This window comes from Lingula anatina, chromosome 9 (genome assembly GCF_051362555.1).
Source record: "Lingula anatina isolate TDL-2025a chromosome 9, LinAna3.0, whole genome shotgun sequence".
In the NCBI taxonomy this organism is placed as follows: domain Eukaryota; kingdom Metazoa; phylum Brachiopoda; class Lingulata; order Lingulida; family Lingulidae; genus Lingula; species Lingula anatina.
Genome location: NC_141775.1, coordinates 14,861,308 through 14,887,929, shown reverse-complemented (window position 1 = coordinate 14,887,929; position 26,622 = coordinate 14,861,308). Strand labels below are relative to the sequence as shown.

General features: G+C 39.4%; 2 protein-coding genes across 4 annotated transcripts in view; one reads left to right on the top strand and one right to left on the bottom strand.

Moving 5' to 3' along the window:
* Window positions 1-1,964: 1,964 nt before the first annotated feature.
* LOC106181212 (transmembrane emp24 domain-containing protein 5) lies at window positions 1,965-7,041 on the top strand. Its single transcript, XM_013565541.3, has 4 exons — window positions 1,965-2,258; window positions 4,026-4,143; window positions 4,392-4,537; window positions 4,744-7,041. Exons 1-4 carry the CDS (start codon window positions 2,037-2,039, stop codon window positions 4,978-4,980), a joined length of 723 nt encoding a protein of 240 aa, XP_013420995.1. The 5' UTR covers window positions 1,965-2,036; the 3' UTR covers window positions 4,981-7,041.
* LOC106181195 (solute carrier family 2, facilitated glucose transporter member 1) overlaps window positions 6,437-26,622 on the bottom strand; it is a 40,070-nt gene continuing 19,884 nt past the window's right edge. For 2 of the 3 annotated variants that reach the window (XM_013565515.2, XM_013565530.2), the window contains exons 2-12: window positions 18,664-18,765; window positions 18,087-18,247; window positions 17,602-17,726; window positions 16,215-16,355; window positions 15,752-15,886; window positions 15,168-15,358; window positions 14,830-14,940; window positions 14,289-14,466; window positions 13,172-13,299; window positions 12,719-12,889; window positions 6,437-8,967 (exon numbers count right to left, since the gene is read on the bottom strand). In XM_013565515.2, the coding sequence (XP_013420969.2) occupies window positions 8,653-8,967; window positions 12,719-12,889; window positions 13,172-13,299; window positions 14,289-14,466; window positions 14,830-14,940; window positions 15,168-15,358; window positions 15,752-15,886; window positions 16,215-16,355; window positions 17,602-17,726; window positions 18,087-18,247; window positions 18,664-18,765 (1,758 nt within the window). In that variant the 3' untranslated portion in view covers window positions 6,437-8,652. Of the gene's footprint in view, window positions 8,968-12,718; window positions 12,890-13,171; window positions 13,300-14,288; window positions 14,467-14,829; window positions 14,941-15,167; window positions 15,359-15,751; window positions 15,887-16,214; window positions 16,356-17,601; window positions 17,727-18,086; window positions 18,248-18,663; window positions 18,766-24,397; window positions 24,588-26,622 lie in introns of those variants that run through there. The other variant, XM_013565522.3, reaches the window with a different exon arrangement.

The following is a 26,622-nucleotide window of genomic DNA, read 5'->3' as shown; positions in this document are numbered from 1 at the left end:
TAATAATTTCTTAAGAGAATATTACAAAACTCCTCTTAAAAAAACATGGACCAGCTTTGAATGGATGAGCTGCAAATAAAGGAAAATTGTCTTTAACCCCAGGGAAACCCATATTCCAGAATAACTGCCGTTTTGGGGGTAAAGTGGAATTTGTTATATTTCTATGAATCGTTAACAATGCAGTTACTGTAAAATACGAATCTCTTAAAAAATTGTTATCCCTTTAAATTTTGTGATATATGTTCAAAAAGAATAAAAACGAAGTATGACATTGACTAACTGCTCGCAACTATAAATGGTTGGCAGTTTCGAACACGGCGCATATTTCCCGCTGATAAATATTTAAGAGGAGAAAACTCACATTTTTAATTTATCAAAAATCGTCCATTATTATTCAGTGGAATGAACCTTATAATTAATTCCACTGAGTTGCCTCTTGTGCAGCGTTACCGTGCATCTCTTACACTAAGTTCGAAAAATAATCTAAGGGGGTGGTTTTGATCTCAACATCCACAAATGGTACAAAATGCCACACATACTCAAGGTAGGAGTATTTAGACAGGTAAGATGACGATTTTCAAAAGATTACCTCTCCCATTGACACGTATCAGAAAGAGAATTATTAGTCTAGTGTCTCAGCTGAGAGTATAATTAGTCATCCGCCTGAGCTGTACAATTAGCATACACTGGTGACTTTTATACTCGGCTTCAGTCGTGGCAGTCTCAGCCTCACAGACGAGGACAAAATACACTTGTTCAGGTAGAGAAAAGGCCATCCAGTGAAGTTTACAGACGTCACAAATTTTGTAAGGGAGCGGGTCGCTGATCTGTTTTCTTTTCTACTTGTTATATCTAGGATCTTATTTATCATATACTTTTGAGTAGGTTAGGAAATGTTGTTTCACATCTCTCTATAGCTAGTGACTGCACAGGAGCATGCAGACACCCGCGCCTTTCACGTTTTTCAGTCTGTTATCGCATTAATTGAGCGAAATTCAATCATTCATACAAATATGAAGCGGTTTGTCCTGCTTTCCAAACTTATATCTGTATCAATGGAAAAGTCACTGAATAGTAAAAGAGCGTTCATTTTCAGAAGCATCTTAACCTAAACAGGGTCACTAAAAAGCATAGAAAATTTCAAGAAAAAAAAAACTCCAAAAGCCGAGTTTTCCTTGAAAAATAAAATAGTAAAATCTGAAAACATATCTTCACCCTGTTATATAGGAATATATATTTGATGAATCAGTGAAACCAAAGCTTGGCCATGAACGTGAAAAGCTGTCCTAAGAAACAATCTAAGATAACCCTGATTACGAATAAGAGCTAAGATAACCCTGATGATCCTCTGTACTGAGACGGCAGTCGGGCAATAAAGGATGGAGAGAAGAGGCTCATTTTTGTACACTTGTCTTTTTACAAGATCCCGAACAATGGATACAGCACTTTTGCGAGTGAATAGACCAACTTATACAAAATGTGACATGAACTATCACCAGAAATATATTAGAAGTACATAAAGGGGCGCCGATTTTCAGACAAGAGCGTGTATTTTTGTACTAATTTAAGTTAACATTGTAAATGACCTACGCGACCACTTATAAACTTCTTATTAAAGTTATTCTATAAATTCAAAATGTACTATTTATTCGTAAATCTTGGAGGGTTAAGTCAATATAATAACATCAAAAATGTATGACAATGAAAAATTCCCCATATCTTTTTTATCTTAAAACTTATCATCATTTTTCGCGTAAATCAAAGTTTGCATTTAGCATTTCATCTATAAACATTATTGTGCACTGAAAATGATAAACCTGAGAATAATAATATGACTAGTCTTAAAACAATTCCTGTAAATGTAGCATAGTTAAATGGCTTTAAGCGTTAAAACAGCTGTCTCCTCTGTCTCTCCCCGTGTAGAGATAGCAGTACTTGGTGAGATCGAGATAACGACACAGTATTTCCGTGCTACACGACATTAGCAACGCTGCAATCTCTCCCCCTCAAGCGTTGCCGTCACACGTGGACAAAACATGGCGGCGTACACAAGCAAACTGGTGCTGGCTGTCATATTCATAACAGCTGTTTTATATACAACAAGAACGGAAAATGTCCTCGGCGACAGCAACGAGGATTTCGACTTCGACGGCCTGCCAGGATCTCAGCACGAGTTCAAGATCGAGATTCCTGCCGGGAGATTTGAGTGTTTTTACCAGAAGATGGAGATGGATGAGGAGATCCACATATCCTTTGAGGTGAGATACCCCACGGGACTGACGTATAGACACAGGGGTGGGGGGGGGGAGTGGGGCATTATTTCAAATATAGTTTTGCAGAAATTTGGTAGAACATTAGAGTGATATTGAGCAGACATGTAAAATAGTAAAACGACTGCAGACCCCCCCCCCCCTCGGGTTAAGTGTGTGGAGCTCAGTACAGTTCCCTAGCCTTCTAAGGATAGTGGACCCATAACTCGGCTTCCATTTCTCTGCGGTTATCATTCAAATCGTGCTAGAATAGAACAGGATGTATTTTTTGTGGTATTTAGTAACATGATCAACACGACATATTTTGTAATATCAGCTTTGGTGTAAGTTCTCCATCTTCAACAGTCAACTCACTGAACAGATTAGGAAAAATAAATCAGCTGTCTTTATACAGGTGGCAGTGAACTGACTTGTCACCACACAGGGAAATCAAAATAACAGAGAACCCTTCATTAAAAATCGATAAACGTACGGTTACATTGCGACCGGTAATTAATCTGTATGTTTTTTTCCCACTGAACAAAATGATATCAGAGAAAGGCAATCAAAGATCCCTTTACCGACTTAACGCACACTCGGATTATACACAGTCCTTCTCTGTGTCAACTAGGCATTGTTTTGACACACAAAGCCACCAGTGTTAATAAAACAAGAGCTCATCTTCATTACTATTCTAAGTCATTACATTAATATTTCATGAACGTCTGGGGCGCGTTGTGCTAGCAAGTTATGTTTGTGACCAGTCGCTTCACCTGCGTTCAAGTGTATAACTATCATTTTTGATTAAAATTAAAATTTCGGCTTCTCCATCGCAGTACTAGTAGAGCTAAGAAGGGTTTGAGGCGCCAAGTGTACAGCAGCGACTGCGGGCTGGGAAATTTTTCCGCATCCCGAGAGAAGCACCCTGAGTGCAGATGGTGATCACTGAGACGCTTCCCTATACCCGGATACACTCACCGCCAGCGTTTTTACTTGGAAATTCAGGGTGACATTCGGGAGAGATTAGTAGCAAATAAATCATGTTGCTGATAACAAAAATCATCAAAAGCGCGACCTCTGACCTCAACTTGATGCAAACCTTTATGGCTTATCTCAGCGCTAATGACTTCACGTACTTTATTTTAGGCTTCTGTTTAAAATGTAGGTAAAGAATGCAAATATCGTATTTCACGTGCGTCCACCGTTGTTACCGTAATTAGGGTTTATGTCCGACACACTCAGCCGAATAATCTGCCGCGAGAGACAAGTCACGCCACGTCCCTCCTCACATGAAGTCAGTAGCAATAGTGACAAAAATGTACTGCTTCGTGAAAATTAAGAAATGGCAAGTATTTTAAACGGGCAGTTAGTACCATGGCACATTTACACTGCTTCAGTCATCATCATCATCAGTGCTCTTCGTCCCGTGTGGGACATAGGGCCACACTGCTTCAATATAGAATGATATTTTATTGAAGTATAAAAAGATTAACAACAATTTTTACTGGTGTTCTTTGAGAAGCGGGGCCTTGGTATTTGCACTCGCGTTGCTAAGTTGTATAAAACAGAGAAACGGTGAGGTGACGATGAGACGAATCTGGTCTTTTATAAAAGACTTTACGTGTCTCTAAGCTGACGGCCTCACGAGGACGATGTCTGGCAATTATTATGCATAAAATACTGACGAACTTGGAAGGGTAAAACAAAAGAGAAATGTCAGAAAAGGATGTGACAACAAAAGTAATAATTTTAAATATATTTGCACACTATATTTAGGTACTGCGTGGAGCAGAGCGGCAGATTGACATGGTAGTGAAATCTCCACACGGAGACCTGATAGAGAACTTCCAGTGGAAGACTGACGGGGCATTTGAGAGACAAATCAAGCTTCCAGGTGAGTCATTGGTAGGGGTTTTATTAAGACAAAATAGCGGGCTCAGCTCATGCCCTTGTAGTAAGAGGGAAATGACTTACTGTATTTGGGCCCACAGATAATCTGCTAAACGTCCCTCACAGTATTCTTCAATTGTTTCTTTGCTATCAGGTGTGCCAGACTTCTATTTCGAGCTCGTCTTCCAGCAGTAGTGTGATGTATTGTAATCGATATTCCAAAAACTCTGTTTTCTTTTGTTCTCATTTTAGGCGTCTATGAATTCTGCTTCGACAACTCGTTCAGCCGGTTCGCCAGTAAGTTAGTCTACTTCTACTTGGTTACCTTCTCCACCTCGGCCTGGGATAACTTCTCCAAGGAACTCCAGGACATGGATATCAAGACTGAAAACTTCTCGGTAGTTTGGTTTTGTTTCCTCTGGTTTATTGTCGTTGTTGTTAAAGCTTGAGGTAGAGTTATTATAATTTAAAACGAAGTCCAAGCGGTAATCTGGCTTCTAATGTTAGGCCTATATTTAACCCAGATCAGACCCCCCTTTTTTCTGAAAACAGCATAAAAACGACTCTTAAATTCTTACTTACTTATACACTTTTTTGTTTTCAGCAAAGCATCGGCAAGGTAGACAAGGCCATCACGGACATGCTGTTTTACCAAGGCCAGAGCAGGCAGCAGCACATCCGGGACTGGTACGTTGCCGTTAGCAACAGAAACTACATCCAGTATTGGTCAATCTTCCAGTGCACTGTGATCATTCTGGTCGGGTCACTTCAAGTGTACTTCCTCAGGAAAATGTTTGACAGTCAGAATGTGATATCGGGTTCCAGCAAACCCAGGGCATAGAGGAGTGAGTGGAGGCTCCCCTCTGCCCAAACTACAGGTTGTTGTATCAGGCCTTATAAACGGATTAAGCGTTTACTAACACTACCCGCAGATCTTTTAGCACTCACACTTATAATAACCATATAACCCATAAATTAACCAGCACTACCAGAGTGGATGAATGTTAGTGTCAGGTATGGTTTTGTTCGTGCTAATAATTGTGCGGTGTGTTGGTTAATTCGTGGGTTATGTGGTTATTATGGGAGTTATTGCTAAAAGATCTGCGGGTAGTGTTAGTGAACGCCTAATCCGTTTATATGTTGCCACAGATGCTGTCAGGAACATAACTCTAAATGATGATAGGGAGTGTCTTTCAATGAACTAATTGTAAGTCGAGATATTGGGATAAAATAACTGAAGCACACTGGGTATATGCTTCTTCATCAAAATGAGTAATAATAATAATAATTAGACGTGAAGTGTGAGGGCCCGTGTCTTGTGCCAATTGTAATTGTACGTAAACTTTCTTTGCTTTTGAAAATGGGATGCAAGTGACCTCCCTCAAAAACAAAGACGTTGTCTTAGGCTACGTGAAAAGGGCCGCATATCTCCAAAATGTGGATCGGTTTTCATTCTTGTGCCATGTTTTAGAAATAGAAGAAGGCGACAGGGTAAGGTGCAGATGAAGCTTATGTGTATATGTGTGTATCAGACCCGTTCTTTGCTGCTTCCGTACTTGATCCTGTTCTGGTAAAAACTGAAAGAATCAACATCGTGTGTAAAATAGTATTTTATGTCCTCCAGAAGTTGACAGGACGTTTGCATGTTAAAGTATTTGCTGTTCTTAAAATGTAATTTTTGAACCTAGCCATTCAGCTGAAGAATTATTTCATTTTACATTTTTTCTACTTTTATTTCAACTTTTTTTCCAAATATAACAGAATCCTTTTTGTATGAAATTTTATCATATCAGTTTTCCAAAAAAAGTTTTACAATAGATCGTTCTAAAATCCCTTATCAAAAGGATGAATTTCCACAAGCGAAATCATGATAACGATTCTGATATATATGTTTTTCTCCGCAAAATGTTTATTTATATATTTTTAGAACTACCCAGGGGATATTGTTGTCGAAAACAAACACTATGCAGACTAGTATGTAGATATAATGGTAAAGTAGTTGTTAATTACAGCGTATTGTCATCGGTAAGACACGACTGATTCCGTACCTTTATTGCGCAGTGGAGATATGCGGAATCACACAAAGATGTCCAAATGAGCATTAGGAAATGTCATAATTACTTAATTCATTGTTTTTGATAAGCTTCATTGCTTTAGTTTTAAGAGGCTACACATATATAGAGTGTAACTAATAGTTTAGCTTTCAGCAAGAGTCATAAGGGCATTGCGTTGTGAGTCAGTGGAGAAGATAACAGATGTGACAGTTGACCCCCACTAGACACAAAAGACATTAAAAAAAAAAACTTTTATACTTCACCGCCAGAGGTCTCTGCTGTCTTTAAAAACATTCAGTTGAGAAAGATACAGATGAAGCATAATCTATGTTAACATGTAATAACTTGTGTTACTTGATCCAATGGCTCTCTGCCCGCTTCTTATTTCTTAAGCTTAGGATTGTAGGATAAAATGGTAAAGGGATATCACAGTAAAATTTAGATGTGTTGTATTTTTCATACGAGTTTAAATATTACACATGTTTTTCGCACTGGCGTGGTCTGCGTGTTATGGTGTAAACCAGTTGACGTTTTTCTTTTCTTTTTTTTTTTCAAAGAAATCTCTGGACATCTTACAGCTCAATATTAAGGGTAAACTTTAAATAAATTTCTTTGATAGTGTATGTCATATTTTTAGAATATATAATTTAGGTTGTAAATTGCCATCTCTAACAAATGTGAAGATATTATGATTGCATTGTGTATGTTAAAACTCATTGATTTCGCTGTCATATTTAGTTTATTGCAATCATCTCATAAATGTAGTCATGGGACTTACACAAGCTGTTTGAGGTCACTGGTGGATTGAAAAAAATATAAATAAAACTGTTGAATTGCATGTTCATGTACACGGCAGTGTTCATATAATGTGATACAGTTGATCCTGTGGTACATGTAGACATGTACGTGTAGTTATTTTCTATACAAGTAAGTACATATTTCATGATAATCATCCATTACTTAGAGCGAAAATGTTTATAAACCTATATAATTTTTCCAAGTTTGATTTCGCTAAAAAAGCTACCCTTTACCAGATATTATAGGAACAGTTTTCAAATAGACGTTCTTAACGATGAGTGTAGATACAAATAAAATAATAAAATAATAAATAATCAAATACGCAATCAGGCTTGGAGTATTCATGGAGCATTAACGCACAAAGCTTTGTAATACTAAAACGCTTCAAGTAAACATGTTCTGAAGCACGTAAATTCTTTGGGGCGCAGAAAATGGAATTAATTCGATTTTAGGCTTCATAGCTTTGGTACTAGTCAAAACCAGTGGTGAAAAAGCTTAATCTAAATTACATTGTCTCTGCTTTACAATTTAAGCATCAAAAATTAACGAGACTTCCAACCTGAAAAAAAAAATATGCCGTCGGTGCCTTGGCTATTCCTAGCGAACCAACAGCTGCAGAACGCAGCGAGGAACATATAACGGAACATGCAAAGCACGACAACATGGCGGAGGCCCGATCCCTTCACAGTGAACACATTCTTTACTCAGCCCTCCGAGATCAGTTGCAGCACGGTAAAGCCCTTACTACACGCCACAAAATTAACAGAAGCTGGCGCACATGTATTTTGCAAGCAGCAATACTTTAAACAGATGCATGCTATTTCAGACTACTTGTTGATGCAATAAAGTCAAAATGATGAGAATGAAAACAGCAGCACTTTAGTCACGTTTGCTTCCACTAGTTCTCATGAAAGCTCTCTGTTTCTTCTATCATTTAGTTAATCGATTGTTTGTCATGTCATTTATAATACAGTAACATCTGATAGCAGGCAATCTAAAAACCTAAGCTGAACGAATTTTAGCACATAGTTGTGACTCATTAACGTTTCAATCTTGATACAGTGCGTTTCAATGCTGCTGTTGATCAAAAAGCTGACAACATTTAAAAGCTTAGCGTTTTGCTTGATTACATTTTCAAGGAATGCCGCAAAAAGCAAGTAAAATGGCGTGTAAAAGATATGCACATAAGGCAGTACCAGAACACTGCGTGGCAAAATTGATAGTGTTTCTATCTCCTCTGTCGAATAAGGCGAGATTGTAACCATACTTGGCAGTGTTCGTGTGCCCTTAACAGTGGCTGAATACTTACTAAAACATGATAGTCGATGAACTGCCCACAACCGTCTTCGACTGTTACAGAAGTAAATTTCCACAGTAAAATGTGTATTACCCCCATAAAATATGAAAAAAACCTATTCCCAATGCCCAGTGCTGTACCTGTACGCACCATTACCCCACTATACATGTGTTCCACATCATTCAATATAGTGTTTTTGGACGGTAAAAGAACGTTGTTCCGGGACCAGTTTAGTTCTTAGTGCAACTTTACAGAGGCAAATACAGATAACCATCTTAAACTTTTCGACAATTACACGTAAGACTTCCCCATCAGTCCACAACAGTTTTAAATAGTTCTAGTTTATTGTACATGCATCTCGAGGTTACGCAAGAACTTCTTTGTCAACATCTTGGCCACTTCGAGGCCGACCAACCTCGGGGTCCATTGGGATATTTGGTTTTCGCGGGCTCCGATGACTATCCTCTTTACTTATAAGTGGCTGTTGTTGAAAGTCATCATCAGTTACGTTAATAGCAGGATTGCCAATGGTTGGGTTAGTAGCATTAGCCTCATCTTCTATGACAACTTGCGGTATATGAGTTGTCGGCATAGAGTGTGACCCATTTTGGCGGGCGTTTGCAGGAGCTGTCGCGGCCAAGCGCGTGCCCACACGATCATGCATAGGAAGCATTTCAACCTACAAACAAAGGAAAGGAAACACTCAAACTAAGGACTACAGTGAGTAAACATGCAGGTTAATGTTCATGCCGTAAAGTGTTAACATATATGTGCGTTTCTATTCAAGTTGTGGTGGTATAACTGATTACGTTGTATCCCAACACGTGGTGTGATTACTGTTTCCAACCGTAGCTAGCCAGTCTAGTCCCTCCCACCGACCCCAGTTGTTACTGAGTAACTGAGGACCATGTCGTCAGATTGGCTGTTTTTGGTCGAACATTCTAATTGCATGGCCTGCTAAGTTTACTCGTTACAACTTGAATGGAAACGTGGCACATATCAGGAAAGTCAATAACAAAAAAAAAAAAAAAAAAATACGATATATATGAGATGTTGCACAGGAAAAACAGAGTTAAGAACAAATGTATGCAAACTCAACACCAAATAAGACACTTTAAAATATTGTAAACAATATTAATAAAAACAAAGAACTATCTAAGCCAACACTAAGCGCATGTGCTGAACTAAAATACTTGAAATCCTAGAAATATAAGGGAATTAAAACATAAAGACAACAAATAAGCATGCTGCAGAGAAACATACAAGCTTAACCGGTAAATAAGGTTTTCATAAAGGCAGTGGTTAGATAGCAAAATAATAATGATGGTTAATTACTAAAATCACCTTCTAAAGATATACTCCTAGAAACCATGGTGCTGGGAAACAAACAAATGTGAGTTGGACTTCCAAAACTGCATCGCTTTCTGTTTAATAGCAATGCAAGGGGTTATACAAATAATACGTTAGGATGTACAACTATGTGACACTCTAGCCGTCCACTATAATTAACTAATGTGACAAATGAGACCCAGAAACATTAAGAAGTCATGTGGCAATGCAGCATAAACGCTCAAAAGAAACAAGTATTTATTCAACAACACGTTTTATTCATCCACAGCGACACACTGAAATGCTCCCTTAGGTACGGTTTACACCACCTTTTTGTGATAAATTCACAAAATAAAGATATAATGAATTTACTAAGTTACAGTAAGATGCAATAACAAACATAACGTATAAATAAATGATTCTAACTTTGGAGGTCACGGCGAATATATTTCCTATAGGCGACCTTAGTGGCAGTCTAATGGAAAGAAAGCAATTAAAACTACAGAATATGACTGGTCAATGTTAACTTATATATCTATGTTGGCACTATACATCATTGTTGGTAATACTCAGAGAGAAAGAGTGGCTACATAGCGAATGCAAACGACTTCTTATTCCTCCTACATTCTATTTCTACCTTCTATTACTTCCTTTTCCTGGCAGTCGCGTTGAGACAAAAGTAATCCTAAACCGGATAGGGGGTTTACTTGCGTAACTAGACAGCCACATAACATAGAGAGCATCCGGGCGGGATAGTCCACTCTTGACGCCAGTAAGCCCGATATACGGTCTGAGATGAACACATCATTTAGTCTACTATTCTACATGCACAATGTAAACCTCACTCCCTCTTAACATCCTATGTTATATGTACAATGTACTGGTGCATGAATTCGAGTACTGAGACATACCAAAACAATAAATAGAGCTATAATGAGGTAACGTATTAAATGGTACGCTTAAGTACTACGGGTGTCAATGATAAATATTAATATTATAAATGTAATTCAACAATTCAATGTCACTGCCGACATCTGTTAATTTTGTAAGTAAATTTAGATAAAGTATAACTTGGTATTATACATATTTAAATAAGATGTTTAGTCCCTGACATTATATTACAAAGAAACAAAACACCTATTTTATACTTCCCACCGCTTGGCGATTGCCTAATAACAAGAAAGCCTATTATATTAATAACTTACCGCTCTCGGGAGATACATTTTACATACAAAACACTATTCTTGGTAATCGGAGTAAAATGTGTAATAACTAGCAACATTTTTTTATTCTAAGGATAATTCGCTTTACGTCTTAGCGTAGAAACCATGATAACATTTCTAAACACATTCCAACCGCTCAGCAAATATATCAAAAATACTTCTCGTTACTTTTCTACGGCGCCCCCTGTGTCACACGTTGCTGCAGTATGTACAGCCTACTGCGATCTCGCTGACATTCAGGCGACACTGTCTGTTCTACAGATATTTGTTCTACTCTAAAGGTGCGGTTACATACAAGTCGAGCCAGCCCTTCTTGGGACGACACTTTTCCTGCGGATTGTGTGCCTAAGATCGGCCACAACTAACTTCAAACAGGCGGCCGGCAGAGAGTTTAAGGTTCGACCTAAATTTCGTCTAATAGGTTGCTAACTGTAATGCAAATGCTCAGCAAATACACCAAAATAATAAATACGTTTAGCAAAAAATATTCAAATACTACATTTATGATAAAAATACAATACTTGGCAACAGTAGAGTGCTTTCGGTTGGTCCCTATTACTAAAATAATTCAGCTGAAATAAATAAGGAAGGTTACGTGTATCAGTGTTTAAGACAACGTTCTCCATCTAATGCTCCATCCAGCGAGAGATTTCTTAAAATACAATTAACATGTTATTTTGATTAACATGGTGGTTATGAGCTTTAATATAAATATTCGCTAAATGAACGTTGTTCGGAGTGCTTTTACTGTATAACATTAGATATATGAGGTATAATAACTACTGGTCGACAACAGGGTGTATACTGACAGGAACAAATGGAACCACAATGTACCAAACACATCCAAAATTCAAATAAAATCTATGTTATATTCTAAACATATTTGGCAATAGTTGTAGATTTCTTATAGCATAACAATAAAATGTAAATATATCTAACCGTTACTGTCGGAATACCCTTTTAATCTTAAAAGATAAATTTAAAATAACTTTTACCCTTTTTCTTTAACTACCAAAAACAACCAACAGGCAATATTTGGCATGGGGTGTCTTTTGTTTCTTGGGGTGGGATGCATTACATCCGAAGCTGAACTTTTTGTCATTTATATATGGTATATATAATACAAGGCGAAGTTCTGCCGTGTGATGACGGGAAAGGTCCGTCGTGCCTCGCTTGAAACAGACTTCTGCTCTAGAAGTGAGCTGCCGCCATTATTTGACTGAAAGCCGCCAGCCGTGGCTGTATTCTCCAGAATTCTACCAGTGTTACAGTGGTGACAGTTACTTTTATCGTGGCTACTAGTAGCTGACTTGAACAGACAGCAGGCGGTGTTTCAGTAAACTTAAGTAGACACTGTGCCTGGTTCATGTCGATGTCAAACCGTCTTCGGGTGAACGGTACCCGTTAGTTTGTCCTTTGATTGCCCACTATGTAACTGTACCGTCCATAATCCACTTATACAGGGCAAGGTTATGTCAGGTCTGGTAGTTTATATGCAAGTGCTAAGTATATGAACTGTTCTTCTACTTCAAATCCACCACTACTGGACTTGTCCCAACTTCACCGCCTAACATCATTTCCGAACTGGCGCTAGTTTAAGTTTGGAATCTTCATAGCCACCAGTTTCTTAACTTCCATGTAACATAATATCTATACGTGCAAAAACCCAAACTAAAAGTAAAACGCTGCACACGGGATAGCAAGCCCTTCCGTCGAAGTAAAAGAACGACCTGATTATTTGACACCTGACCACGCCCTGTTTAACAACTGCATGAAGTAAACATTTATCTTGAAATTAAATAACATAAAAGCTTAAAAGCCATCTAATTACACGGACTAGCATTAAACAGTGGTAAGATTGGCTTCTACTAGTTCTACCGATTCTTTGTTGTCCTCCGCGTCCGCCATCTCGTCTTCTTTAATCCCAAAGTGGGCAGCTATCTCAGCAAAGCTCTTGTTTTTGGTCTCGGGGAGGAACTTCCAGATGAGGATCAAGAAGAAGAGTAGAAGTGCCACAAACACAATGAAGGAGTAGGGGCCCATGGCATCCTGGAACGGTGGATCATGATCATGTACACAGGAATGATTAGCACTGCATAATAACTTCACATTATAAACATAAAAAATAAGAGGAATTTGTAGAATACTAATTACAGATGGAGGTAATGCTTCTTTAACTACCCAAATAATTCAATAACATGCGAATAATGTATATTTATATTTATAACTTTTAGACAGAGCTGATCATACCGATGACAATTTTTAACTCCACACCCCTGTCTCTCCCTCCCACCTCCCCCCTCCCCCCCGTCTCCACCCCCTGTCTCTCACCTCCATGGAAGGGTAGCTGATGCCGACCAGGGTGTTGGCCAGCCAGTTCAACATTCCACCGAACGACATAGCGGCAGGACGAGGACCCTGCTTGAACAGTTCAGCACCAATAAACTGCGGGATAGAACCTGGGAAAACAAAGCAGCAGCTTATTACGTACATAATGCTCATATAAAAAAACAATTGCATGGTTTGGTCTACGTTTACAACGGTCTTAGGATGCGGCAGACAAACCAAGTATCTGTACTGCTTCATGTTTCTATCAAATATTCCACTTGCATCACAAAGTACTCAAATTATAGCATTAAAAACAATTTACAATTATTTTAAATTCTAGAACAGGGCGCTAACTTTGTAACGTTAATTGCGGGTACATGTAATTTGTTGACATTAACTGCCATCATACACATGAAGGTCAAAGAAGCCAAACAACCACATTGTGCACAATAACAGGAAGCCTTTCCCCACACAGAGATCAATAACTGAGTTGTAATACATCTGTCTCCAGTTCAAATGGTCAATTCCTACAACATATGTGTAATAAGGCAGCCAACAGACAGACACCCTGTGTTTCAGAGGACATACAGTTTGCTGGTGTTACAGTTGGCGGCAACTCAGTATTCACATAGGTTCCTGAACACAGGGTGATACAGGCCGTGAGTCATGTCATGGAGAGTAGGTTAATTTGCAGATACCGAGTGAAAGGACATACAAGGTTAAAATATGTCGCGATCAAAATCAGCTCAGACTGATCGACTAATTTATGTCATGCAAACAGACTTTGGCTGTATGATGGTGATTGCAAATTATCACGATTTGTTGAAAGTTAGTTTTGTTAACCCACTGGCTTAATTACAAATCGGTCTAGTTTAGGCTAGTCATTGACAAATTATGATTTATCCATGGGCTAGTGTACAAGCATCCGTTGCTATATTAGTCAACATTTGCCCTATGGCCTCTTAGCATACTAAAAGTTAGTTGAGAATTCTTGTAACTATTTTTGTTTGGTGCTGGTTTATTAGTCTGCTCATAAGTACAGATTTGAAAAAAAAAATGCACACGTACGCTTTCCCATCTATTTGTATTTTTAGAAGGCCCATGAAGACAATGATCTTACCTAAGCCGATGGCAAATCCAATGACAAAGAGCAGCATACATATGACACAGATGTAGGCCATCCAGGGCAGGATGTCCTTCAGGTTCAGGGCAATAGTGATGATGATAGCAGAGGTCAACATCAGGATCATCCCGCCCAGCAGGAGAATACGGCGACCAGACTTCTCCATCAGAGGCACCTGCAGGCCAACAGAGGCGGTATGTTTTATACATATCTGTGTCTCCAACCAACATTTCGTAAGTTTTTATGATACACATTTGAAGAAATATTTTATAATTTTTTTCTAAAACTTCTCTTTTGCCAATTACTTGTGTCTTCCTATTCTATAGGTATGTTAGTTTATATCAATGGGATTATTGAAAATTGTCATTTGACAAGTGTATATGATTGCACAACACAACATCAGAGAGAGAGAGAGAGAGAGAGAGAGAGAGAGAGGAGAACGAAAACTAGTATCAGAAAGAACGTTGTGCAAATTTTATTTTTTTAAGAAAAACAATCCCTTATTACTAAACTAAGATATAAAACTCCTGATACTTACACTAATCACTGTCATGATAACGTTGATAATACCAGTCCCCAGGGTGGCATACTGCACGTAGTCATCAGGAATACCGGCATCCTTAAACACCGAGCTGGAGTAGTAGAACACCTGAAACACGGGAAGACATTTCAACTATTATCAACCTCACTCTACCTGAAACACGGGAAGATATTATCAACCTTACTCTAGTAGAACACCTGAAACTCAGGAGACATGTTAGATCATGTCAACATGACTCTAGTAGAGTTTTACAAAAAAAACGTACGGTAGTCAATACAAGGAGCTCTAGGCGTTGCATGCGGTTCTAAAGGGGTGTTTTGCAGAATCCCACTTACCACATTGATCCCGGAGAGCTGCTGGGCCAGGGCCAGGGCACTGACCAACATAAAGGGCATTCTGTGCATCTTGCTGCGGAACAGCTTGCCCAGACTCCATGGCGGCTGCTTCTGGAGCTGCTTCTGTTCACGTCTCATCTCCTCTATGTCAGCAGACACGTCATGGTCGGCACCACGGAACGTCTGCAGGGCTGAAACAAGGAGGAGGTCACAGGTGACATACCTTGTACATAATGGGGGGTAACTGGCACGCGTATGATAGATATTTTATATAAATATAGAGCGCTATTTTATAAATAACACTGAAGTGGACAACGAATGGACAATGACTGTAGAAATTGAACGTATATCGTGTATATACATGTATACTTGTATATTCACTATTGGTATAGACTGCTATCATTATGAAGATACGCAGAACATCTTAATTACTGTTTGCATTTAGGCTTATAGTTACACAGTTGGCACGCTGAACATTTACCGATCTTTTTCGCTGACTTTTTCTTTGTATCAATTATGTTTTAATCATACCAAATTTTCTACTACTGGTCGTCAACGTGTTCAGATAGAAAGGAAAGATGTACCTTCCTGTGCCTCTTTTTCCTTCTTCAGTTTAATCAGCGTGTACCTGGGACTGTCTGGGAACCACGGCAGGATGAATGCGGAGATCAGACACGGGACGCCAACGAACGCCAATAAAATGGGCCAGTTTTCGTTACCTACATGATCAACAACAACAACAACGTAAATTTTGAAGCTTAACTGCTAAAATACACTGAATGATGTTTCAGCATCTCAAACCATATATCCAGTTTGCTTTATGCATTTAGCTTCAATGTTGAAAATGTAATGTACATATACATATGCAAATTCTAAACTGCAATCTCTATGATAGAAAAGACTGAAGTTGGCTTTTTTTGCGTAAACTAAATATATATATCTACGGAGTTTGAAGCTTATTCACGACATTCACTAACTAAACAGTTTGTTGGATCTTTAAAAAACAATTTGCATTATACAGTATTCATAATGACAAAGTGTTTTTACCCAGTATCTGCCGCAGTCCAAAGATCTGAGAGACCAGGATTCCTGTGGTGAGGGCCAGCTGATGGAGCACTCCCATAGCTCCACGGATGTTTACCGGGGCAATCTCCGTCATGTACATGGGGACCAGCCCCGAGCCAGCACCTGCAGGGAGACAAGACAGAGGGTTAGGAGGGGGTAGAAAGGTAAACAGTGGATTATTCAGTATTAATGATTAGTTATTTTATTAATTGTCGTCTTACTGACCTAAAACCACAGAAACATAATAATAATAATAATAATAATAATAATAATAATAAGATTCTTATATGGCGCCTTACATTCTATCTCAAGGCGCCTTACAATAATGGCTAATATACTAAAATCATTAAAATGACTACAATATTTTAATCATAAACTCTCATTGGAAACCATTTAAAATTTACACTACTAAAAATCAATCTTATTAAAAAACATATATATATTAAAATAAAATCTAAGAGATATAGACAGAATTAAAAATGTGGGTCTTTAAAAGAGATTTAAAATTGTCAAAGTCTTCTGTTTTTCTAATAAAATTTGGTAGACCATTCCACACTTTTGGGGCGTAGATTATAAAAGCACGATCTCCATAACTCTTTAGGCACCCCTTCTCTAAAACAGAATGTTCTAAAATAAAATCATTCTCAGTATTAAAACGTGTGGACCGCCAGGTAAGTTAAAACAGATAAGATCAGATAAATATAATGGTCCTTGTGGATGGATCGCCTTTAAAATAATACAAAGTACTTTAAAATCAATCCTCTGCTTCACAGGCAGCCAGTGTAATTCTTTCAGAATGGGAGTGATATGGTGTGTACTATTGTACTTAATTTAACAATAAGTGATTATATAACCTATGATAGGCAGAATATTCCTATAAATGAGTGATGAAGTTAACAGCTTTATTTTTACTTAGACTGGAGAGTAGTATGTATTATAGTATGTATTATAGTATGTCTGTTTGTAGGTACTAAAGAGAAGGTGAGAGAGGCAGTGACTCAATGTATTGTGTGTTGCTATTTGACAAAGGTTATTTAAAATGCCATCAGCGGGCATTGTATCCTAAAGAGGGTCCCCATTGCTTACTTTAACAAGGCCGATGGTTACATTACTTGTAGAGCACTTTCAGAGAGCGCTTTAAGCCCGGTACACACTGTGATGTAGCAGACTGAAATCCCGGCCTCACAACCTCGGTGTTTGAACTCCTCCCTCATCTTTGGAGAGTTTGTCACATAGAACACGAGTGAATAATTCACTACGTCTTGAACCTCACCCCAACGTACATATTGAACTGATGGCCCAAACATCGTCTGGCGGTACCTCAGCTACTATATCACAGTGTGCGTCGAGCCGAGTATGAAGGACTTACCGCAACCAAAGCCGACTATAAACCTAGCAATTATTAACATCTCAAACGATTCCGCTACATCGCAGAGACCAAACAAAATAGCGGCTACGAAGGTGGGAATGTACATGATGATGATGGCCTTTTTCCTGAAAAAGAGAGGGATTTACTGTTATTTAGATAACTGAACTATACAACAAATTGACAGTCCACAATATATATAGTTTTCCTTAGACATTCTCTTTACTGAACTGTTGAATAAAAGACTTGTTCCATGTGATCAATGACGAACTGATTAATCTCATTCCCCAGTTTACAAAGAAGGGGGTGGTGACAGTTTCAACACTCCCCCTGGCGCCTGGTCGCCTGGTGGTGACCACAGTCGTGTGCTACACGCAAAACCAGTGACACATGTTAACCACTTTTATTGGACGTTCTTATATATCAATATAAGTTTATTTCTCTCATTTCACTGTCGTCCCCCTCCCCCTATTCTGTTATAACCCTACCTCCCGAATCTGTCAGCGAACCAGCCTGCGCTGAAGGCGCCGAACATGCCGCCGACCAGGTAGATAGCCACGGTGAACGACCAAACAAAGTTGAGCATGCCTTTGCCAGGTTCATTGCCAGTACGGATTAGATACGTGTCGTTAAGAAACTGGATAATTAACTGAAATAAAGAGAAAGGATGTAGACAGCTGAGAAAACATTTTTGTAAATGAGATACAGGACACATTGTTCAATTAACTATAATTACTGAAACCATTCTGTGTAAAATGACGGCATCAAGTCGAAAAACTTGCATACTACATGTAAGCGTTACAATTTATTTCAGTCTTTTTTGGATTAATGCACTTGCTGTAGGAATTTTTTTTTTTGGCTTATCAGACTTGGTAATACTATAAAAACAGGTAACTCGGCGTGATACAAAAAGAAATAATTCTCAAATCGCCTGATTCGCTGTGCGCAACTTGAAGAAGCGTTTTCAGCGTTCATAACAGTAGCGCGGTCAGTCTCAATAATGCTACATTTATCAAGGTTACGTGAAACACCTGACCAAGGTGAAAAACAGCAGCATCAACTTACATCTTGGGGAGCGTTGAGCACACCTGTGTTGTAACCATGGGGAAAGGAGCCGCCGATCACAGCGGCAAACGCCGTCACTACCAGCGGGACAGTAACACGACCCTGGAACAGAAAAATGTGGAAATATTAACAGTTGATCTCCTGGCGGAATTAAAAAGATGGTAGAAAGACGCAATTCTTTCTTTCATTAAAGACGTGAAATATGAGTTTGCACGGAGGGAGCTGTCCGAAATGTAGTAATTGCATAACTGTACCCCGTCTTAACCTTCAGTCATACGATAGTACACTTTTGATATCCTGGTCTCTCACCGATGTCATAGGCTTGGCGATATCACTTATTAGGAAACATTGGGGTGTGTGGAGTCTACACATGAACTGAGTCAATTCAAAGCTTATGATCCATGAATTGGACGACACATAATATGGCAGAATGTGACGAAAAGCTTTAGTAATTGTTATCTCATCATAACCAAAACATTCTTCATATTATTATAAAACTTGACTTTTAAATGAACAACGCCATTTGTGGAACTCGATAGTCTCATTACTTAGGCCGAGACAAGCCCTTTTTACGTGTGTTTCGTCCCCCAAGTAGATGAATAGATGCTTTTTCACTGTATGTCATTGATGAATCCCGGCAAGCGGAATAAGATGAATAGGCACTACCTGTTCACTGTCTAGGTCGAAGTCAAAGAACGACAACACAGCGAGTAGGCCGATTTACACGATACAAGCTGTGCACCAGGGCTACACACTAGATCTACGGTGAAGCCAGATCGATCAGCATTGGTTACGATGGATGATTGCAAAACTCCAGAGATGTGTAATCACACAGTGTGACGTCACTTCTTATAACGCATTCAGTATCCCTTACGACATTCTGAGGCTTTAAACATGTTTAATATCAGAACAGATCGAGCTTTAAGTTGAACAGCAGTGGAACCGGGGCTTGTGTGAATGACACTCAAGTCAAGAAGTTCTCTTCTTCGGTAGTTTCTTGATTTATACGTCTGAACTCCGACTTTTGCACCCCATCGCTACCTGTGCTTTGTAATAGTTTGCATAATCACCAGACGCCTGTGGCGGGTTTACAATAACAACAACAACAACCTAAAAAACGTCAGACGTCAAAATCTGGGTCTTGTGAAAATTGAACTGAAAATTGCTTCTCTGAGAATAAGTTCAAAACATTTTATTTTAACCGGCTTTGCAGAACTCAGTATTTCTGTCTGTGCTGTGAGCTATAACTCACAAAAAACGAAATTTTCCTGCGATTTCATTAAAAAACCCACCAGTGCTTTAGCAAAGAATTACATCATCTGTACGGCTGTACAAGACAATTTTATCGGGGAATAAGGTGCTAGAGTAACCTCTATTTAGCTCAATTCCCTGACACATTCGTTTTGTGAACAACTGGCAAATAGGAGTGTAGTTACTACCTGGAATAATGTATAATTCTAACTATTAGTATTTACAGCCATTTCTCCTCTCTTCACGTCAGTCATAAGGGCAGGAACCGCAGCGAGGGGGTGGGGTTGAGAGGACCCTCCTCTCCTCGTCGTTTTTTTATGGTTATCACCCCACATAAAATGTTCTCAGTATGCGCAATTTAATTTTGAAGTGATTGTTCAGTTTTAATCCATAGCAGCAACCCGTCAGAAAAATATTAGATAATGGATCCCTGTCACGACTGAATGAAATTAAAAAAAGGCTCAGTTATATGAAGTGAATATAAATGGTTTTTGGGTGATATTATAAGACATATCGCTGTGGAGGGCAATCTTCCCCATAGTGAGGGGTTGAATTTAGACAGCAAGGAATGGCAGCTGACGTGCAAGTTACCACCCAGAATGATCTACCTTTTGACTTTCAGACGACTTTATGAGTAATTCAAGGTGCTCTTGTCATTAACGCCAAAAAAGGAATACACATTTCCGGTTCTTCCTTAACTGTTCCCGTTTTCAGTCTAAGGTGGCTTTATTGACAGTTTACGTCTTTCTGATATCAATATAATGTTAGGGTTTTAAAACTTCCAGGTGTTTTAATTACACTACATATCATATAAGATCATATGATCAGTTTATAGGATTTTACGGGAGCAATTTCACTGAGGTCACTCCTCGCTGTTGACTGTTTACCGGGTAGCACCGCTCCTATCTGATTGACGTTCAAATTATAACCAGAAAACAGTGCCAAAGTAAGACGTCAATGTCTTGTTGATAAGTAAATTACATTTTTAGGAAATCGCGTAGATCGAACGCTCTTACAATCGTCACGATGACGGTTTGTTGACATTCTGCAAAAATATTTTAGTTTCTTGCGTAAAAAATGAATCTAAATGTGGCCGCGAACTGAACTGTTCCCCAGAAATACTGAGATTGAGTAAACAGTTGAAATTTGTGGAGTTCTGTTTCAACGTGAAAGATTTGCACTGGGGACGAAACAATGTGCTACTAAAAAAATGTTAGCTTCGTTTACAAAATGCGACATGTATGTGGAAAATGAGGCTTATAAAAAACAAAGACTACATTTAACGTTACATGCACACAACGACATATGACTGTTTTCAGTATTAATGCTTTCCTTTATCATGTAAATAGTCACATTCCCTCTAAGGTAACAGCAGTTCAAAATCAAAAAATGCCTTTCTGTTTCATTTTCATACACCTAGTAGAAACCGCATTGTAATAGCCGTCATAAGACCGTCCTCGCTGGACGTCAGCAACTATCGTCTAGTCCATAGAAGCCACATCAAAGTGTCCAGGTCCTAGGACTGTGGTGACCAGATGTGCTGGATGTTCTAAGTGGTTTCTGTGTACCAGGTTAACTACTCGCCATCAGGAGCTCAGTGTGGACTAGCCACAAGTAGTGTTAGATGGTGGTCATACATGTCGTATGCACTGTGCAGTGGTTACCAGGGTCATAAACAATAACTAGATGGTTTTCTGTCACGACTCGAATTCTTGTAACTGTCTGTGGTCGTCAAACAATTGTTTTTTTTTCATATGTGATGTATATATCATATATGTCGTAGTGCACGGGTATTTATCTTGTTATGGATTAATTCTATGCCATAGCAGACCTACGCCACCAGTCTCAACCATATGCAGTAGACACTGGGGTCGTGTAGCACTGCATAAGTCAAGCGAACCAACCTTCTTACTTCTTAGTGTCAGTAAAAATTAAATAAATAAATAAAAAGAAAGAAATAAATAATTAAATGGTAGAAGATAGAAACAATTGATAAACAAATTTAAAAAAGGGAAAAAAGTTAGTAAAGTTCTTTTTGGATATTTTTCAAACCATTTTGGATCTGATCTTTCAGTTTTAAATGCACAGGCTAACACTAACATACAACTGGGCAGTACGTGAATATCATGTACAGTATATACGGGGTCAATGCAGATATATTCACATCGGTATTGATGTGCTAGTTATGGTAAAGATGAGGTCCATCACGTATATTATAACCTTGAGCCACATTGAACTCATTTCACCTACAGCTACACAAATCAAGCTTCTGTGGTGACTTTGGTCACATAAATATCATTAATGCAGTTATTAACCTGACGTGGAATGATTATCCTGAAGCTCTTTATGTTTCAGTTCATCATACAGGGGTATAACGTTTTAAGGCCATATCAACACAGCTAACGTGAACTCAAATACAAGTGGGTTCAACTAAACTTGTCTTTAAGGATTTCCTTCCATAAAATGTAGCAAGAACGATGATTAGATGGTTCCTATACAGGCTTTAAGCGCGACATGATACAACTAACGCGTCCTGGAGTCTCTGGAATACTCTTCAGCTAGCCGACCACCACCATCTGTGTGTTCTAATATGCGTTTTAAGAGCAATTTTCTGAGCTTGTCTCCAGTCGAGTGCCAGGTGACATTGACACTGCTTAACTTTTTTTCAGCTAGGGGCATAATTTTGTTTATTAAAATGTATGTAATAAATCCTTCGTATATTAATGCAGGCAACCTATGAATTTTTACAAAAATATTTCAGACAAAAATATGTACGTACAGCGCCTTTATATTATATTCAACATTCCCGTATTTATGCCGCCCACGCCATGGCACACATTTAGGCGGCGCACAGCTGAGGCTACATTATGTATGTACACACACACTGCCATCTGAAAGCGGGAAACATTACAGAATGAATGAAATGTACATACTTGTCCACCAATAGGATGACGCGAAGTTGGCACACCTCCAAAGCAAAACGCCGCATGTCATTAAGTGCTGAACGGGTTGAAAAAAGTGCTAATATCGATTTAGTATATGTATGTTCATATTGCTCTCTCGTTTTGTGGTTATAGCTGTATGAAGGTGGCGCGCGGTATTAATACAGAATAGCCACCGAGTATCAGGACGGTCAATGCGCCTAGTTAAGTCTATTGAGTGCGGCATGCTCCGTATATAGAACTGTACGAGCACGTAAATCCATTGCGCAATCATTTTCGATCGTTTACATTTTCATATATTGAAGTATGTTTTCATATGGGGGAGATGTTTGGGTCGGTGCCCGCATATCTGCCACGTACAAGTTGAACCAAATGCTAGCACCGGAAGAAATAAACTGAATTATTCAGACTAGTCTACAGTATAATGAGGCAATAAGCAGACACGCTCAATATCATTTGTTTCCATGGCGGTAATGGAGACATTTTCACCGTTAAATGGTGTAGATATGACATGGTATGTTTCTGGTGGATATTAAGGTCTGTCATTTCACTGGTATTAGAGGGTCAGACGGACACCACTGTCTCCATCAGCATGAACAATGTGCACGTTTACATCGTAGACCTTACATTAATTCACAACAAAACAGGCCTTCGTTTCAATATCTCACTTAACGTGGAAATGACTTGTTTTCTTCCTATTTCTGTATTTAAGTCCCAGGTGTCCCCTTGCATTAAGTTTTATAACCGACCCCGTGTCTCACCAAGCGGAACATCACTGTGTGGTGGTACTTTGTAAAAAGAGAGCCAGGTTGGCAATGTGCCACATACTCGGTGGACAATCGATCATCTTTCTATATAATACGGCTGTACATATCACGCCAATAGCGAATGAAATCTCTACATAATATACCTAGTGCTATGTGAGAAAGAATTGTCTGTGAACACACTGTACGCTCATTTTACCAACCCACTGAACCAACCTGAATACATCAGACATGTTCTAACTGTTTCTAAAATGATCTTCATGATGTGATGTCTGAACTGAGCCTGGTCGATAGCACAGCAGACTTCATGACCCTCATATACTGACATACATGCCTACTGACACAGAGCGAAATACGACTGGAATAAAAACGCAGAAGAAAACATCCTCGTTTCCCCTAGTGTTGCCCCAGTAAACTGTTCACATTTCCTGTACACAGAGAGAGGTTTTCTTATATGACAGGGATTTACAGGCAAAGGATCGACTCCATTCTGTATACATGTATCAACGCATATGTTTCCACTGAATTCACGACCTTCACGTTAACACCTCATTTTTCACCGACAGTTTAACGATAAAAATTCTGGTCGTTGTCAAGTCAAAGTTTGTTGACAATATTAATAACAAAACTGAGTCCAATACAAATACCAAATCAAAGCGATTGGTTACAATTTTCATTCATGATTGATCGTGAGATTACCGTGTCCTCAAAAACAAAACACCGATAATTGAGTGAATCCAGAACACGGCGCACTTAACGATGCCACAAAAGCTTTACCTTAAGTCTTGGGTCATGTGTAAAGGCAACTTTCTCGGCTGTCATTATCAGATTCAACTCTTCCAAACGGCCTGGGTCAAAAGTCGTTACGAGTCAGCGCTGATCACTGTCTGTGAAGTCTCCAATGTTTTGGTAGGTTATGGAGATTGCAATACACGTGGCTTTGTTTAATATATCAGACACTGAAGGCGTTCTCACGGCGGAGGCTCTGATTGGCTGGTATTCAGAGGTGTGGCAGTCACATGCAAGCTGGCGTACAACTTGCGCATGAATGAAAGTAAAGGTCACTGCGCGTCATGGAGGGCAAATACCTTGCTATTCACAGCGTTGATTTCGTCAGTTAACATTGGGGATTAGTTTACCTGTGGATCTGGTGGTTAATCCGTGGATCTGTGCCCTATTTTGGTTCTTTGTTTCAGAAATAAAACTTGAAATATGATCTCTGCCTAGTTTTGGAATGTTTACGTTTTTTTTCTGTTTCAAAGCCTTGACTTACGTTTTCGATTTAATATTATCTTTAAGTGACAAAGTAAACTAGTCACAATTTCTTTGCTTTGTGCATTTCATCTTAAGGAAAAGGGTTAATATTGTTTATTTTGACCTGAGCTACCAAGTTTCAAACTTTGATTCAGACAAAATACAATCTACTTAATGTCAAAAAGACAGATGGCACAGATGGGCGATAAAGAGAACGTCAACCCACTGTAACTGTTTTTAAAATAAAGTATTCGACATGTTATAAAAATGCGGATCATCAGCCGGGCTTATGTGCATTTCTAGACACACCTAGCTTAAATAACATCGTGACCAAGGTCCCATAGCTATTGATTGATCTATTCAGACCATAGAGATGACCAGACATCGTATGGCTGCGGAGGGGTTTTGATGTCTCAGGCATCATGACCGTGGGTAACATGATCTGTAATGTCGCAGTGACAGTCTCAAAAGAAATAATGCGCCGCATCACAGGGTGGTATAGAACACAAGGACAACACAGACCACAGGGTGGTATAGAACACAAGGATAACACAGACCACAGGGTGGTATAGAACACAAGGACAACACAGACCACAGGGTGGTATACAACACTAGGACAACACAGACCACAGGGTGGTATAGAACACAAGGACAACACAGACCACAGAGTGGTATACAACACTAGGACAACACAGACCACAGGGTGGTATAGAACACAAGGACAACACAGACCACAGGGTGGTATACAACACCATGACAACACAGACCACAGGGTGGTATAGAACACAAGGACAACACAGACCACAGAGTGGTATACAACACTAGGACAACACAGACCACAGAGTGGTATACAACACTAGGACAACACAGACCACAAGGTGGTATAGAACACTAGGACAACACAGACCACAGGGTGGAAGAACACAAGGACAACACAGACCACAGGGTGGTATAGAACACCAGGACAACACAGACCACAGGGTGGTATAGAACACTAGGACAACACAGACCACAGGGTGGTATAGAACACTAGGGCAACACAGACCACAGGGTGGTATAGAACACAAGGACAACACTGACCACAGGGTGGTATAGAACACAAGGACAACACAGACCACAGGGTGGTATAGAACACAAGGACAACACTGACCACAGGGTGGAAGGACACTAGGACAACACAGACCACAGGGTGGTATAGAACACTAGGACAACACAGACCACAGGGTGGTATAGAACACTAGGACAACACAGACCACAGGGTGGTATAGAACACTAGGACAACACAGACCACAGGGTGGTATAGAACACAAGGACAACACTGACCACAGGGTGGTATAGAACACAAGGACAACACAGACCACAGGGTGGTATAGAACACAAGGACAACACTGACCACAGGGTGGAAGGACACTAGGACAACACAGACCACAGGGTGGTATAGAACACTAGGACAACACAGACCACAGGGTGGTATAGAACACAAGGACAACACTGACCACAGGGTGGTATAGAACACTAGGACAACACTGACCACAGGGTGGTATAGAACACAAGGACAACACTGACCACAGGGTGGTATAGAACACAAGGACAACACAGACCACAGGGTGGTATAGAACACAAGGACAACACTGACCACAGGGTGGAAGGACACTAGGACAACACAGACCACAGGGTGGTATAAAACACTAGGACAACACAGACCACAGGGTGGTATAGAACACTAGGACAACACAGACCACAGGGTG

What these genes read in the sequence shown, in the direction of transcription:
- LOC106181212 (XM_013565541.3), top strand. Translation starts at nt 2,037, where the DNA reads ATGGCGGCGTACACAAGCAAACTGGTGCTGGCTGTCATATTCATAACA. An exon ending in AGATCCACATATCCTTTGAG is followed by an intron (nt 2,259 to 4,025) that starts GTGAGATACCCC and finishes CACTATATTTAG; the next exon opens with GTACTGCGTGGAGCAGAGCG. An exon ending in TCAAGACTGAAAACTTCTCG is followed by an intron (nt 4,538 to 4,743) that starts GTAGTTTGGTTT and finishes TTTTGTTTTCAG; the next exon opens with CAAAGCATCGGCAAGGTAGA.